The sequence below is a fragment of the Sorghum bicolor genome, chromosome 6 (genome assembly GCF_000003195.3).
Source record: "Sorghum bicolor cultivar BTx623 chromosome 6, Sorghum_bicolor_NCBIv3, whole genome shotgun sequence".
Lineage (NCBI taxonomy): Eukaryota > Viridiplantae > Streptophyta > Magnoliopsida > Poales > Poaceae > Sorghum > Sorghum bicolor.
In genome coordinates this window covers 61,132,402-61,149,054 of record NC_012875.2, presented here as the reverse complement: position 1 = coordinate 61,149,054, position 16,653 = coordinate 61,132,402, and the positions used below count along the sequence as shown (strand labels likewise).

Genomic DNA, 16,653 nt, shown 5'->3' with positions numbered 1-16,653 from the left:
TCACAATATTATCATTAATTAATCTCCCCGGCACAAATGCACTCTGATTTTCACTAATAATCTCTGGCAAAATAATTTTGAGCCTATTTGATAGCATCTTGGAGATGATCTTATACACCACATTACATAACGAGATGTGATGAAATTGAGTTACCTTCTCAACCACCGACAGATCCGGCTCAATAATCATTGATGATGTTATTAGAAGAGGAGCAGATAGATGCACAGATGTGGGTCTGACAGAATTGGTGCTTACTGCTGGCCGGTATATTTGGAGGGAGTGTCGGCAATATGTACATGGGAATCCATCCAACGAATCAAGATCAGCTATGTCCATTGTAGCGCTAACGAAAAATTATAAAGCGGCAACGAAGAAAGGGTCACAAATACGACGGGGATAGTTGAAGCCCCCAAAGGGGAAAATAGTTGAAGCCCCCAAAGGGGAAACTAATGGTGAACCTTGATGCAGCCTTTGATGAGGATGAGGGGTGTGGTAGTGTGGGTGTAATCATAAGAGATAGCACGGGAGAAGTCTTAGCTGCTGCCCACAACTTTGTGCCACACTTAGTAGATGCACCGATGGCAGAAGCCTACGCGTTGAAAGAAATTAATGCTAGCACAACATATCGTGTGCAACAAGTTAATTATGCAATCAGATTATATGGAGGTCGTAGATACATTGAAGGATGGATGTTTCACGGCGAATTCGGCAGCCGCCTTATATGACGAGTGTAACACGGTTTTCACGACATTATGATTGAGCATTGTAATAGAGAGGCAAATCAAACTGCACATAATCTAGCCAGAAGAGCGATGCAATGCAGGAAAATTGTACTTGGGACAACGAGCCCCCTAGCTTCATACTTGAGTGCCTAGCAAGTGATGTAACTATCCTGAATGAATAAAGTATGCTGAATTGTTTCAAAAAAAAAAGCAAGCAATCTGGAATAACACAATCATGTCCAAATTTCTGATGCAAATTGCGTTCGACATTTAGCATCAGTGCCGATAGGCTTCATCACTTAAGGTAATCACAAGCTCAACACACTACAGCCTGAGGGCTCGTGCCAACTGCGACTGCTGCGAGCAGCAGAGGTAACCTCTCCTCTAGTTCCCACGGGTAGGAGAAAGGCGATCGTGTACAACAACAGCGCTACAGCATTACTCAGAGGGCTAGTTCTGGCACAAGTTGACAACACAGCAGCCTGGCTGCACTCTAGCACAACTCTCTAACTACGGTTATGACTCATGAGGCGACATACATTGAGTGGAACCTCTTCACTTCAGTTACTGGAAAGAGGATCTTGTAAAGGACGTCATGTACCTTCCAACGATGTTGGCAATGGGAAGAGGCCCCCTGTAACCAAAAGCGCCACAGATATATATTACCACTTAGTGCCCAGACAAATGGCAACAAAAAACAAGCTGCAAGTCAGCCATACAAGGACAAGTCAACTGTCAATAGGCAACAACAAACCCTACTGTTCAACTCCAAGCAATTTGGAAATCACTCAGTATGGTGCTTATGCTTATCATCTATATCCAAATCTGATTGCCTCAAAAAGCATGTACGGGAGCAAGACCTCGCAGCTATAACGCTTAGCAAGAGATTTTCTCAATGACTGTAGTAGTTTGTAGTCTCAAGTCTCTAGCTGAACAATGAATTATATCTACTGCTATAGGGTTTGAGCTAGTGCAGAGGCGTAAGGCGTGTTTCTTACCAGGCACGAGAATCACAGCTGTTATTTCGGTTGTCACCCATGACGAATACATGACCTTCAGGAAGGCGCTGCAGGAGTATGAATACTTTCAGTTGAGGATCCAGGTACCCAGCCAATAAGGAAAGATGGAAGGAAGAGATCATCCACCATCTGAGGCCCATTGATTACAACGAGGCACTCAAGAAGTCAACAACATGGAGCAGCCAGTCCTCTTTTGATCATCTTCTTGTGGAGAATGAAAATTCTCTCGTCACATCTGTTAACAGAAGTTTAAAATCTCTGGACCTGGCAATATCAACTCCTCAATGTTGTTCAAGGAGACAATGCTCACAGATTAGAGATGCTTGCACAAACCATTGCTTCCATTGTGTACAACGCATGGGTTGCTGTGTAATGCTCCTTCAGTGCAATACCATTTACAATAAGCTGCCCTTGTCGAACCTATAAACAGGTGAATGTAAGAGGGTGCTGGGTGACTCCACTGTGTCTTGCTATGGCAATGACCATACCGGAATAGAACAGAACAAATGTAGTGACACACTTTATACCTCAATGAAATCTCCAGGTGTTGCCAATACTCTCTTAATAAAGACAACATCCTTATTGACACCATAATTCTGAAATAGGAATATGCACATTTTCAGGGTGGGCAATGCGAGGATCTGATTGAGAAGTGGAGGGGGTAGAAGGAAGAAGGCAAACCTGTACGGCAGAAGGCACTTTGAAAAACACTATATCCCCAATAGATGGCCTCCGGAACAAGTATGTAACCTGGAAAACGGTATGAAGCGCGTTATTTAAGGTCAATGAATAACAATGTGATGAGATTCGAAACTGTCAAAGAAAGCAGCAGGCTAGGACAGCAATTGAGGCTTGTTAATTTTCGTGCGGTCAGAATAAGACGCATTATTGTATCAAGATTTTGTTGGTCAAATGTGTGTGATGGTACTTAGGGTACTTGTGGTATCGAGCAGCGTGGATCTACTACCAATTTTTACTAAGTATCCACCATGTATAATGTAATGTAATAATAGTAGAAGGTCTCTAAGGAAGGACAGGATGAGTAACGCACGCACTAAAAATAGGAAAGGAAATAAAAGTGAGTTGAGGGGAACAGGGGGGATTGACCTTCTCGGCGACGGCTCGGTCGCCTGGTCGGAGCGTTGGCGCCATGGAGGAGGAGGCGATGTAGCGGACCTCGGCCAGAGCGGCGGAGAAGAGCAGGAGCACGAAGAGAAGCTTGAATCCGTCGGATGCGGGCGGGCGGAGGCGCGGGAGCGAGGGGAGCCAGTGGTGCCAGGAGGCGAAGAGCTCGTGGCAGGGCAGCCAGGCGGCGGCTCCCCCCGCCGGCGAAACGAGACCCCGCAGAAGGCCCCCCACGGCCATGGATGGTGTCCCCGCCCTGGATGCCGGACGGACAGTCCAATGCGCTGCTGGTGGTGGTGGCCGGCTGCGGCTGTCGCCTCTGCCTCTGCTGGTGGGGGTCTCGTCTCGTCCCGTGCTCTCCACTGCCCTGTGCTCTTCTTCTCTTGGGTGTTGCTTCCACTCGAAGACACACGGCTCGCCCGGTCGCCGCCCCGCCCCGTCTCAGCTTCAGCTCCCAAGTCACAATCGATTCGACAGAACAAAGAAAAAGGGGGGGGGTCCGACCCATGTCTTTTGTCCAATGCCCCATGTCCTGCAATGTGGCCCGGCCCATCCAACTATCCAAAAACCTGGTGTTATGTAAGGCTTAATGCAGTTCTGTTTTTTTTATGAGAGAGAGAGAGAAGGGAAATAGAAAAGTGATGCCACAACAGCGATACAGACTTGTTTAGTTTTCAAAAAAATTTACAAAATTTTTCAAAATCCCCATCTTATCGAATCTTACGGTACATACATAAAACATTAAATATAGATAAAAGAAATAACTAATTGCACAATTTATCTGTAATTTGCGATACGAATCTTCCGAGACTAGTTAGTTTATAATTGAACAATATTTATCAAATATAAACGAAAGTATTACAGTATCGATTTTCCAAAAAATTTTAAAACTAAACAAGGCCTAGTTCAATCAAGGGGAGAAAAAATGTCAACCAAATCTTATATTACTAGGCCTTGTTTAGTTCAAAAAAATTTGTAAAAAATTTCAGATTTTCCGTCACATCAAATCTTGCAGTACATACATGAAACATTAAATACAGATAAAAATAATAACTAATTACACAGTTTGCCTGTAATTTGCGAGACGAATCTTTTGAGTCTAGTTGATCTATGATTAGACAATGTTTATCAAATACAAACAAAAGTGCTACAGTATGATATATTGTATCATCCATCTACAAAACATTCGTCACCAAATCAAATGTACCAAAATGCCGCTGCAACTCAACAGCAGACACTCAAGTAATAGTAGTCGAGTACAACTCAATCAACACAGCTAAAAGCCAGAGTGCCACAGCTCCACACATAATGCATCTGTTGCGCCTAGAGTGCCCAGCTAAAATCTATACAAAGTTTCACAGGCACAGGCACATCCCAGCCCAGCTTCACAGAATCACAGGTCTACATGCCGACGCTGGGATCCTTCTTCCTCCTGCTCCGCGAATGGCTTGATATGAGGAGCATCAGGCTCCACTCCTCGCTGCGGTAGAGAACGCCTCGAAATGATGAGCCGTGCCACATTCTCTGCTGCCACGGCACCCGTCTCTATGGCGCTCGCCGCGCTCTCAAAGGTGTTCACGTAGTACAGCTGCTTCCCGTCCAGCACTATCGGAGCAAACTCTTCGGGGGCTTGGTAGTGCGGGTAAGCAGCCCAGTTTATCCGGATCGTCTCTTTCCTCTTGCTGCTCTCCAACAAATACAACAGCATATATTAACTTGCCAGCCTCATCCCGTCTGAGCGACTGACTCCATATATTATTTTGTAATCAAACAGCTACGTACATACCTGAATATCTGATCCAGTAAACCATCATCCAGCTTTGCACGTGAGAACATCTTGTAGGCCATGTCATCTTCGCTGTACCTCTTCAGAACTGAGATGCACGAGAAAGGGATATCAGGGAGCTCTAGGGTGCCAATCAGCTCTGGAATATTTGATGCTGAGTTTAGACCAAAATATACCTGAAACCATAGATACAATACAGCAAAAGGTAAGTGCCTTGTCATCAGTAAGTCGTCCCAACCAACAAAATCTCAAAGAGGCTTTCATCAGTAACAAGTTCACAGCCTATCAGTTACTCGCCACTCGCTCATTTTGCTGCATGTTGATGCTAGGATCTATAAAAGGAATGGCAATAGATAGGTATGCTACCATAACACTTACAGGGTTCAATAGGCCTCTGACAAAGGTCGCATGTGTGTGCTGCATCTTCCTCAGCGGAATGGAGATTGGAGGGCTAAACGTAATGTTCACCTCGTCAAGTGGTGTTGCCACTACAGTCACCGTACAGTTGTATTCGCTCCCAGTATTGGATCTCAGAACATAGTAATCCCCAGCATCAGTGATTGAGTCGATGCCTTCTTGAAGATGCAAGGTTGCGTTAGAGGTCTTTAGCAATCCAGCAGCTAGCTGCCAGTTGCCCCCTTCGACAGCCCATAATCCTGACTCAGATCCAGCTAAAGACACGGCGCCAGCCAGGCCACTTATGTGTGTGCTTTGGCCATAGTTGATCCTTGTGATAACCTGTGAGGGAAAGAATACATTGATTATACACTTATCAGAAAGAGATGATGCATTTTGGAGGAAAACTACATCAAATGGGATTTCACTGGTAAAAAAACAGTACAGAGAGCATCTTCCAGAAGAAACCATGAGCCAATCTACCATTATTCCTTATTTCTGTATGCCAAATACACCATCTCCTTTCCCACATCATCACTTCGCTGTGTCCATCCGATCCCGTCACGGCTTCAACCTGTCCGACCCTCCCTCTCCCCGTCGAACCCCATTTGAACCTTCCACACACACACCTCGACACCTCTCGCATGCCCTCCCCCCACGGGAAAAATAAAAATAAAAACAACCCCTCCCAGAAATGTCTCCGCTGCGTCTGCCTCCGTCCTTCAGTGTGCGTTGGGCTTCCAGGTGACGTCACTTTTCAATTTCTTTTTATACCTACTTATGATTGGCAGTCCTTAGTTCTAATAAGTTACCAATTCCCTTTTCGTACGCAGTTTCCATCCTTATTTTAGTTTGAAAGACCCATGCTTTAGTTCTCAGTTCCACCGATGCACCGATTCGACATGTTCTGCACATCAAGGTACTATTCTGTCATCCTATGTCTCTCAGTGGCCTCTGTAATGGTAATATTTGTGACTCAGAATTAATCAGCTATTTGTACAAAAAAAATGCATAGGCAACAAAGCTCCTGCAAGGGAACCCAACAACCAGTTAAGTTGTGGTCCAATTCAGAGCTCTAGAGGGGCCAGGATTTTATATGACTCTCATCCCCCGTGACCCACAAATGTTAGTTATGTTTTCGTCAGTACATGGTGGTTACTCCACCATGCAATAAATTTTTTTATATTAAATGTTCAAGATAGTGATTTGATTTTGGAAATGTTTAAAAGCCTGAAACCACATCATCATAGTCTGGACTCCGCGTCATGTTGCAGATTGGCCTGCCGACCAGCAAATTTGGCTATGCTATCCCTTCCCTTTCTGTTTTGTATGTTTTCCAGTTTTATATATGGAGCTGTGAATGTATAATGTATTAGATCTGAATATCAATTACATAGCCTTCTGAATTTCTGTTCAACAATTCTTTTGGTCTGCTTAATGTCATCTAAAGAGGTGTCACCTTTGTCAGGTTATGCTAGCAATAATATTTATTGATTTTCCATGGTTTGTTGAAGAATGAGGACACCCATGTAAATTCGAAACGACAAATGACAAAACTGCACACAGACATAATTTCAAAGGTATGCCAGCTACTTATTATCAATTTGTGATGTATTATATGTGTTACCACCTGTGTCGTTATGTACCTACAAGGACTCAAGTAGTGTGCCACTAAATTAGTTGTAATTTATTCTATCCCTGCTTTTTAGTACACCTAATATGCTATAAAGAAATTGTCGGTGTTTCGAATCGCCGACTAGTAAATTTGTATTGCGTGTCCTGCTCGGATGGTGTGCTCAGAGGACACAAGGATTATACTGGTTCGGGCGCAATGTCCCTACATCCAGTTTGCGGCTGCTCGTGTTATTGGCACTTGGTTTGCAGTAGAGGTTACAAACAGACGAGAGAAGGAGGAGGTCCCCAGTGTCTACGGTTCGAGTGAAGTGGAGTTGAAGTGCTAGATCTTGTTTGCTTCAGCGCTTGCCCTCTATAGGGCGCCCTGTTTCCCCTTTTATAGTCCAAGGAGATGGCATGGGTTACACGAGAGACAGAGAGAGAGAGAGAAGAGAGGACCAGGATGAAAAGAACTCCTGGGGCCGTGTCGTCCTTCACCTCCCTTATGCAGGTCCCGCCGATCCTGCAGTTGATGATGGGAACGGCTCCACATCATGACCCTGTTTGTCACTGGCGCCACGTCCGAGTGTCATCTCCCAGTCGTGGCTTCCCATTCCGTCTCGGCAAACGGTATGGTGAACAGGCTCCCCTGATGGGAGCCATACAGCGGTTAGGCAGCATAGTACACGCCCGCCTGGCACTGTTGGCAAAAGGGGCTCCCGAACAGGGTCCGCAGTGGTCGTGGGTCACGTCGAGACGTGGCCACTATTTCCCTTGGCGTCAATGACGTGGTCCTAGGCCCACACGCACGTCTGTTGTGGTTGGGGACAGTATGGGCCCCCACGGGAGGCCTGCGCTCTAACCCAAGGCCGGATCCATACTCTTGGGACCGGGCGAAGCAAAATTCCCCTCGAGGGTTGGACGAGTCGACGCCCATACCCTTGGGGTCAGGCAAGTCGATGCCCGTACCCTTGGGGTCGGGCGAGATGGAGCCCGCACCACCAGGGTCGGGCGAGACGGAGCCCGCATCCTCGGGATCAGACGAGTCGGAATCCGCACCCTTGACGTCGGGTGAGGCAGAATCCTCTCTCGAGGGGTTGGGCAAGACCGTAGTCACACTCCTAAGTCCTAACCATCCAGCAGTCTCAGCGTTAATGGCCTTTAGCTTTCCTTTTCCGGGTACCCTGATATTGATACCCGACAGAAATGCTTTCCATTTTTTCAATGTAGCAGGAAATACAAGTAACAGCCATTTTCCATGCCATGATAACATATTTCCTCATCAGGTGATTAGGAGGTGATATGCTCATTCTCAGGTACCGTTCATGCTAATGACTTTCTTGTACTGTTTAGTTCCTGCCATCCTATTATTTTACTAAATTATCCCTTGATTCCTTTCAAGAAGAAGATGGTTTACAAAAAGAATTTCGAATTTCTCTGCATGCCTGGAAGTTAATACCAGATGACCTTTGATGCTTTCCTAATTTCCTTTCCATTTTTGGTCATCCACTCCTTTGCTTGAGAATGTATATATACTTTACATGTTTATTGATTTTTCCAAGGTTTGTTCAAGAATGACGACACCAATGTATGAAGCATGTGCTTTGCTTCAGAATGTATATTCCTATATACTTTACATGCTACTATTTTTTTCCCAAATGCCACCTTTGTCAGGTTATGCTAGCAACAATATTTATTGATTTTCCAAGGTTTGTTCAACAATGAGGACACCAATGTAAACTTGAAGCGCCAAATGACAACACAACAGACATAATTTAAAGGTATGCCAGCTAAGCGTTCACCTATTGTCAAATTGTAATGTATTATATGTGTTACCATCTATGTTGTTATGTATCTACAAGAACTCAAGTAGTGTGCCAACAAATTAGTCATAACTTATTTTAGCCCTGCTTTCTAGTAGAACTAGTATGCTATACAGAAATGTTTTCCATTTTGTCAATGTAGCAGGAAATAGAAGTAACAGCCATTTTCCATGCCATAACAACATATTTCCTCATCAGGTGATTAGGACGTGATAGGTTCATTCTTTTTTATGGTAGCCAACAGACCTTCATTGTCTTGCTAGCACTTTCTGCTGCAAGGATGATTTACGTCCATAAATCAAGATTCTATGATTTAGACTTCCTACAAGTACACTCGAGGAAAACATTTCAGATTCTATCATTTGGACTTCCTGCAAGTATAATGGAGGAAAACATTTGAGTTTGCTGTAGAATAGAAAAATCAACATGTACAGATCACCTGTCCACCAAAAATGTGCCTTACATAATATGACGAGATGGTCAACAGATCACTTAGCGGAATTGAATTTATTTGCTTCGCCTATTTGTCCTGGACGACCAAATTATCTAGAGTACATGAAACTTAATGCATCTCTCTGCTATCTAGATTATTCTTCTTTAGCTTACACCCATAACCCATTTGGTTTCACAGATAAAGTCTGATCACATGCTTTTCGCCTACAGACCTGTTAATAATTTGTTGACTGTGAGTAATTCACATCACTCTCTTAGGTTTAATGGTACTGCATCTTTCAAAATAGCAATGCAATATGAATTTTGTTTTGCGGCATAGTCAATGGAGTGCCTACAAGTGCCAAGGGAGATGGTACAACTCATCATCCTTCCTTGAACATAGTGCTCAGGTGATGCTATCAAGAACAAAATGGAAGAGGTAACAAGCGCAAAAAGAAGAGGCACAGAACTATGTTCATATATGCTGATGATCCTTATAACAAGTTTACATAATGCCATTACCTTTTCAGGTTGAGGATTTAGGCGATAACCCAAGGTGCATTTGGAGGCACTTTAGTTTTTGCAATATTTAGTGCAAACCAATTGTTCACTTGCACATCCTGCTCTTAAGCAGCACTGGAATATGACACCGCTAGCAAAGAGCCAAAGACCTAGATGTCCGGAGCAGTCGCATTCAGTTTTTGTACCACAGAGTTTTCTATGCCTGTAACATGATGGAAAAAAACTATATTTTCTATCAAGGTAATGCAGAGTTTGTGTTTTCCCTGTCCTTGACAATTACAGCCATGTGCATATCTACACCTATAAAAACTACACGTGGCAACGCGCGGGGTACTTACTAGTTAGTATCATCACTGTCTAGTACCAAGGTAGTTAATTTAGCTCAAATTCCCTAAACCATGGAAGCAATAGATGGCATATGGCTTGAGAGGAGGAGAGACAATACAGTACAATACAATACAGTGTCAGGGATTGAGGAGAAGCATACAGTGACAAGCTCTGCTATTGTTTGGGTGTTGAGGCCGGCATCGAGCAGCTCCTCCTCAAGGGTCCTGCGGGTGAGGCCATAGAGACCCGTCCATTGGAGCATCTCCTCAACCGTGTCAAAGACAGGGCGAGACTCCAAGCCATTGTAGAAGAGCATAAACCGTTGCAGCATTTCCTGCATTCAGTATTTAACTAACTGATTAGCACACCGCACCAGGCTGACCAAGTGCAAATCTATGCAATCCTAGACACGAGTGGGGGAAGAATAATTACGGTAGAGAAGGAAGAATTAACCTGGACAAACTTGTCCATCTTGAGCAGGGACATGCCATATCGCCTGAGCAGCAGCAGCGAGTTGACGAGGCTGTGCAGCTTGCGACGCCACCAGGAGCTGCCGGTTGGCGGTGGGCGGAGCGTCTGGAAGATGAAGCTTTTGCCGTCCCAGATCCCTAGCCAGTCGTCGTCGTCGCCGCCGGCCTTGGCGGCGAGGCCCAGGAGGTCGGTGAAGCGGCGCGCGTGGAGGTTGCGGGGGTGGATAATGGAGCCCCCGGCCTCGAAGCTGTCGCCCGCGAGAGTGACGGTGCCGAGGCGGCCGCCCACCTTGTGACGGCGCTCGAAGACGCGCAGCTGCGCTCCAGCGAGGGAGGTGGTGTAGTTGGTGAGGAAGAAGGCGGTGGAGGCGCCGGAGATGCCACCGCCGACGATGCAGATGTCGGCGTCGGCGGATGCGTGGGGGAGGGGGGGCAATGGCAGAAGCACCAAGAGGGAGAGGAAGAGAAGCAGCATCGAGTCCGATTCCAACCCGGCCGATTCGATGCGCTCAAGAGGGGATGAGAATTGTTTTTTTGAGAAGACGAGGATTGGATTGATGAGCGAGTCGATGGTCAGTCAGCTGAACGGAGCGTTGACAAAACCAACCCACACACATGGTTTAGGTTCGTTGTTAGCTTGATGATCTTAAGATCATGTGCGTTCCGTTGGCAACGGGAAAAATATATATATATATGCTACTTCCAAATGATAAATCATTTTAAAATTTCGGAGAGTTAAAGTTTTTTAAGTTTGGTCAAATTTATATAGCAAAATAATAACATTTTTTATATCAACCAAGTATCGTTAGATTCTTTGTTAGTTATATTTTTATAGTGTATCTATTTTATGACATAAATCTTTATATTTTTCTCTATATTTTTTGTTAAACTTGAAAATGCTTTGACTCTCTAAGATTTTTAGAATGACTTATAATTTGGAACGAAGGGAGTATTAACATAATTCAAGCTTCAATATGTGTTATATATTATTAAAAAATAATATTTTAAACGTGGTGTTCCAACAATATAAAGTTTAGAAAAATATCTCTTTGTTATTTCATGAGTATTCTCTCGAAGCAAAAATCAAAGTGGGAGGGTTCATAACCGTGTATGGTAAATATCCATATATATTATTAGATATATCTTTCCCGAAAAAACTACTCAAATTAAACAAGATTAATATAATTTATTTTTTATTAGTATTTCTTTGTTATACAGGAACCAATATTCATTTGCTGTTAATTATTATTATTGTCTTCAATTACATTCTATTGTATTTAAACTAAAAATGGAACACACTGTGATGTTAGGGACAAACACAAATGTCCTAGCATATCTTAGAGCATCTCCAAGGGCTTTGCAAATCAACTTTACATTGCCCAATTTGCAAAAAAGAGTAGAAAACACCTCTCCAATGGCTTTGCAAATGAGGTTTCCAATTTGGTAAGGTTTGCAAATAGAGGTGGAAACTTTTGCATATATGCAAACCTCCTCAAGGCTTTGCATTTGGGATTCGCAAGGAATTCGGTCCGCCACGTAGGCCGCTCGGTCCCCTCGCGCGAAATATTTTGGGCGGCATCGCGGTTGCCCGACTCGGCGCGCCAAAGGACTCCCGCGCGATTTATCTCCCCCCCGCGATCTCCCTCCGCCGCCGCCACGCGACTTCTTCATCGCGCGGCTTCTTCATCGCTCGGCTTCTTCATCGCGCGACAGCTCCCTTCGCCGCCGCCACACAACATCTTCATCGCGATCTGGCACTGCGCGCGAAATTTTTTGGCCGGATGGCGCGTGGGAAAAAATTTCGGGAAAGAACTTGATGAGAATGCAAAACGGTTGGAGATCCCCCTCTTTGGGAACTTTGCAAACTCATTTGCAACTTTGCAAATCCCCTGAAATGCAAAGCTGAGAATGGAAAGCCCTTGGAGATGCTCTTATAACCGTCATTTGGCTACTCAACCCACATTCAATATAAATAACTTATAAAAGTTTCATTTTGTCATAAATAGAAGAAATTCTTCACATTCAAAATTACTTGCCTGCTACACCCAGAATAGAATGCTTAGCATATGGCTCAAGGACTTCAATTGGAACACACATTTGGCACTGTGTCAAATCCAACGTATATGAGATAGGTTTTGGATGATGCGTGCGAAACTGCAAATCCAAGAATGAGAAAGCTCCCTGCATGCGGCAGGGCATTCGGAGGCGTCGTTTAGATACACCCAAAAACCCAAAACTTTATAAGATTTTTCGTCACATCGAATCTTGTGGCACATGCATAAAGTATTAAATATAGATAAAAAAGAATAACTAATTGCACAGTTTACTTGTAAATCACGAGACGAATCTTTTAAGTCTAGTTACTCTATAATTAAACAATGTTTGTCACATAAAAATAAAAATACTACAGTGTCAAAATCCAAAACCTTTTTGCGTCTAAACAAGGCCTGAACTTCTGATCAACCGTTGCCAACTACCTGCACTGACTGACTGTGCCATACCTCCGGGGACAGTTAGGCCTTCTTCAATGGCCGAATCCTGCAGTGATGCATGAGCTAGAAAATCGACTCTTCACCGCTGGAGATCAGCTAAACCATGCTTTCAGAGAGGAATCAAATACAAAATAGAATTCAGTTTTTATGCGAGGACAAGGGAGAGAAGGAAGAAGGGGAAAACCGAACCCACCACTGGAGATGTAAGAGGCAAGACGAAACTTACATGCCTTTTTTTTAAGCAATGACAGGAGCTCTGTCTTTCAATTAAGATAAGGAAAGAGAGTTTATGTACAAGCAAGGGTAGTCAAGAGGTTAAGGCTCCATGAAACAGGAAAAGAGGAAAACACACTCCCCAAACAAGGGGAAAACAACATCTACACATAAGCGAATGCTTTCTTCCTTTGCTCTATATCCTCTTTTATTCTTGCAACCACTTGCGGCACTGTTGCTACAACATTGTTGAAAATTCTCATGTTTCTCTCTTTCCAAATATTCCAGAAAGTGTAGGTTATCACCCTGTTTAGTCTTCTGTGTTCAGATTTGGGCACTTTACTTGCTGCCTCTTCCCACCACGCTCTGATATGAATTGGGTCAGTTTGGGGCTGTTGTTGTAGCTGAGTGAAGTTTTTCCAAGACAGGATTTGATCCCAAACTGCCTTAGCAAAAGGGCAACATAGACATAGGTGGAGACCGGTCTCCAAAGCACCGTTGCATAACACACAACGTTCCTGGTGTGGCCACCCTCTTTTTTGTAGGTTGTGCGCTGTTAGAATTTTATCTTGTACTAAAATCCAGACGAAGATCTTGCATTTGTTCTCAGTTTGAGCTTTCCAAATGAGATCAATATGGAATAGGACGATGGAGCCTTTGAATTGAATTCTGTGAGCCGAACGGGTGGAATAAATCCCATCTTGGGGCTAACGCCAGGTGATGGAGTCCTGCACACCTTGTTGCAGGTGCACGTTCTGAATTCGTATCTAAAGAGACACAAATTCCTCTATGTGGACAGCCGAGGTGATTTTCCCCCTTAGTGAGCACATCCAATTGTTGTTTTTGAGTTCTTGTTGCACTGTTCTGTTTTTTCTCGAAACAAGTCAAAACAAATTCAGAGCTAGGTACATCGGAGCTTCTCCTTCCAACCAATTATGGTTCCAGAACCGGGTCTTTACGCCATCACACAAAGTTATTATGATCGAGGAGTTAAAGAGGAGACTATGAGCATCACTGCATGGAAGCTGTGAGCCAATCCATGGCTTGGAATCCTCCACCTATTCTTGCCAAAGCCAATGCAGCCGAAGCGCTCTCCCAAATCTATCAAGGTCCGGCACGCCTAAGTCGCTAAGGTGTTTGGGTCTAGCAATGCCTTTGTACCGGGAACTGAATCCGCCGTTCCGTTGGAGAAGACAAACCGTGTGGTGCGGTGCGCATATCGGTAGCCATGCTGGCGCCCTTTCTCGGTGATCTGCGCTTCAAGCCAGGCTTGTTTGGATGCATATCATCAATTGATGACGAATGCAACAATTTACTTGGTGGCTCAATTTTGTTGTTTTTGGACGAATAGGCTCATGTATTGAGAGCTTATAGTTTTATCTCCACACCATGTGTTTTGTCTAATCTCGTATGTCTTACATCTTCCTGTCACATTTTTCCATATTTATCATGGGTCATATGCTATTTATTTTATATATAACTTTTTAATACTATGAGTCAAAATTCTGTGCTAAGAAAGATTGTTTTATATTCTTTTTTTAAAAGACTGCCATGTATTAAAAACTGAGATAGGAAGCCTTTCACTGAGACTAGCATAACGCTAAAATAGTCATAAGAACTCATCGTTTAGTGTGAGTAGATAAAAATCAATAGTAAAAGATATGCATCAAGTGTGATGAAATACTACTATGCCAAATACCGTGTTGAAATAAAATCTCCTATGTCAAAGTGTATATTATTCTTTTTTGATCGGGAAAAGTATCTGTTATAGGTGGGAGTGTGGTGCTAGTATTTGTATTTATATATATTAAAAACAGCTCCACTCTATCTAATTTTGTGATTAGTTGATTACACTTTTTCACTGAGTCTGTTCGCTTATTTGAAAACTATAGTTAAAAGTACTATTTATTAATTTATTATGATAAAAAATATTATCGAATAACTAACAAATTCGATCAACAAACCTACTGTGGAGCACAGCCTTTGCTGTATTTTTTTTCACCCACGCACGGCATACCCGCCCCGTCCATCTGCATCTGCAACTCCTGGCTCCCTCTCCCCTCCTTTCCCAGCGCCACAAATTGTGAATTTTTTTGCAAAATGATACCGTAACACTTTCATTTATATTTGACAATCATTATTTAACCATAGATTAACTAGGCTTAAAAGATTCATCTTGCAAATTACAGGCGAACTGTGCAATTAGTTAATTTTTTATCTATATTTAATGTTTCATACATGTACCGTAAAGAGAAGCAAATAGGCTCAATGTGACGAGAAATCTTGACCATTTTGTAAAATGCTTGAAGAACTAAACAGGACCCCACTCATCGTGGCACGCTCCTTTCCCTTGCATATACTCGTATGGTCTTAAGCCTCGATAACGAGCCGATTTGTATTTATCTAAAGCTTAAAAATAGTAATAATATAAAAATAATATATTTAATAGTCTTAAGTCGAACAAAATATTTATATGAACTAATATATCAATCATTTGTAAAGTGTAAGACATCAAGTAATACAAAATTAATATAATTTATGATGAAATTGTAGCTTATTTGGCTCGCGAGCTAGCTCGAATTAGCTCGTTATAGCTAATAAATTAAAATCTTGGCTCATTAATAAGATAATAACGAGAGCTATGTTATTGTTACCCATCTCCCTCCATCCCTCTTGGCACTCCTTCAGTCCCTCTCGGTCTTGGCACTCACCGTGGTGTTTTTTTTTTATTTTTAGTCCAAATTCGAAATATATTTTAAATTTAATCTGGGTTTGAAAATATTTTTAAGACTAGGCCGTTTGGTCCCGCCACCATACATGGAGAGGCAAATGAACTGTACCCCGTTATGCATGGCGGCGGGGTATAGCTGCCACGTGGCATGCAGCACTAGGGGCCTGCTGACGTGTACCCTGCCATGATCCATGGCGGGTTAGGCGTATCCCACCCCTCATCATGGCGGGTATAGCCAGGCACAGGAGACGTAGCGTAGGGTGCGCTATTTTTTTATGGGAGCGCAGGTCCATGCCAAGCCGCCACTCATCCATTCGGGCCTTGTTTACTTTCCAGAAAATTTTGCAAAATTTTTCAGATTTTCCGTCACATCAAATCTTTAGACGCATGCATGGAGTATTAAATATAGACGAAAATAAAAACTAATTGCACAGTTTGGCCAAAATTGACGAGACGAATCTTTTGAGTCTAGTTAGTACATGTTTGGATAATATTTGTCAAATACAAACGAAAGTGACACTATTCCTATTTTGCAAAAAATTTTGGAACTAAACAAGGCCCCAATGAGCTGACGTGCCTGTCACTCATTCATTAAATAGTTGTGGCAGCAGCTGGTATTTGGAGGAGATGAAGGAGCACGCGCGTGCGGCCCGAGAAGGGCATTCAATACTGACTTGTCAAAAAAAATACTAATGGACAGATTGCTCAGGGCAGTCACGTCAAGTTTCATCCTCTAGGTTTAGGTCTTGTTTAGGCCTTGTTTAGTTTCCGAAAAATTTTGTAAAATTTTTTAGATTCCCTGTCACATCGAATCTTTAAACGCATGCATTGTAAAATTTTTTAGATTCCCTGTCACATCGAATCTTTAGGCGCATGCATGGAATATTAAATATAGACGGAAATAAAAACTAATTGCATAGTTTGGTCGGAATTGACGAGACAAATCTTTTAACTCTAGTTAATCCATAATTGGACAATAT

General features: G+C 43.1%; 2 protein-coding genes across 6 annotated transcripts; both read right to left on the bottom strand.

Moving 5' to 3' along the window:
• On the bottom strand, nt 944-3,350 carry LOC8076528 (thylakoidal processing peptidase 1, chloroplastic). Of its 5 annotated transcripts, XR_002453916.1 has the most exons (7): nt 2,850-3,349; nt 2,424-2,492; nt 2,270-2,338; nt 2,053-2,162; nt 1,869-1,977; nt 1,722-1,789; nt 1,284-1,357 (listed from the first exon to the last, which is right to left on the bottom strand). XR_002453916.1 is itself a non-coding variant. In XM_021462554.1 (6 exons), exons 1-6 carry the CDS (start codon nt 3,105-3,107, stop codon nt 1,288-1,290), a joined length of 621 nt encoding a protein of 206 aa, XP_021318229.1. In that variant the 5' UTR covers nt 3,108-3,338; the 3' UTR covers nt 944-1,287. The 5 variants fall into 5 exon arrangements, 1 of the variants encoding a protein (XP_021318229.1); XM_021462554.1 differs by lacking the exon at nt 1,869-1,977 and having other exon boundaries at nt 944-1,357; nt 2,076-2,162; nt 2,850-3,338; XR_002453917.1 differs by having other exon boundaries at nt 1,277-1,357; nt 1,722-2,006; nt 2,076-2,162; nt 2,850-3,350.
• LOC8064304 (farnesylcysteine lyase) lies at nt 3,959-10,867 on the bottom strand. Its single transcript, XM_002447342.2, has 5 exons — nt 10,221-10,867; nt 9,928-10,101; nt 5,032-5,391; nt 4,654-4,829; nt 3,959-4,549 (listed from the first exon to the last, which is right to left on the bottom strand). The coding sequence occupies exons 1-5, from the start codon at nt 10,710-10,712 to the stop codon at nt 4,261-4,263; spliced, it is 1,491 nt and encodes a 496-aa protein (XP_002447387.1). The 5' UTR covers nt 10,713-10,867; the 3' UTR covers nt 3,959-4,260.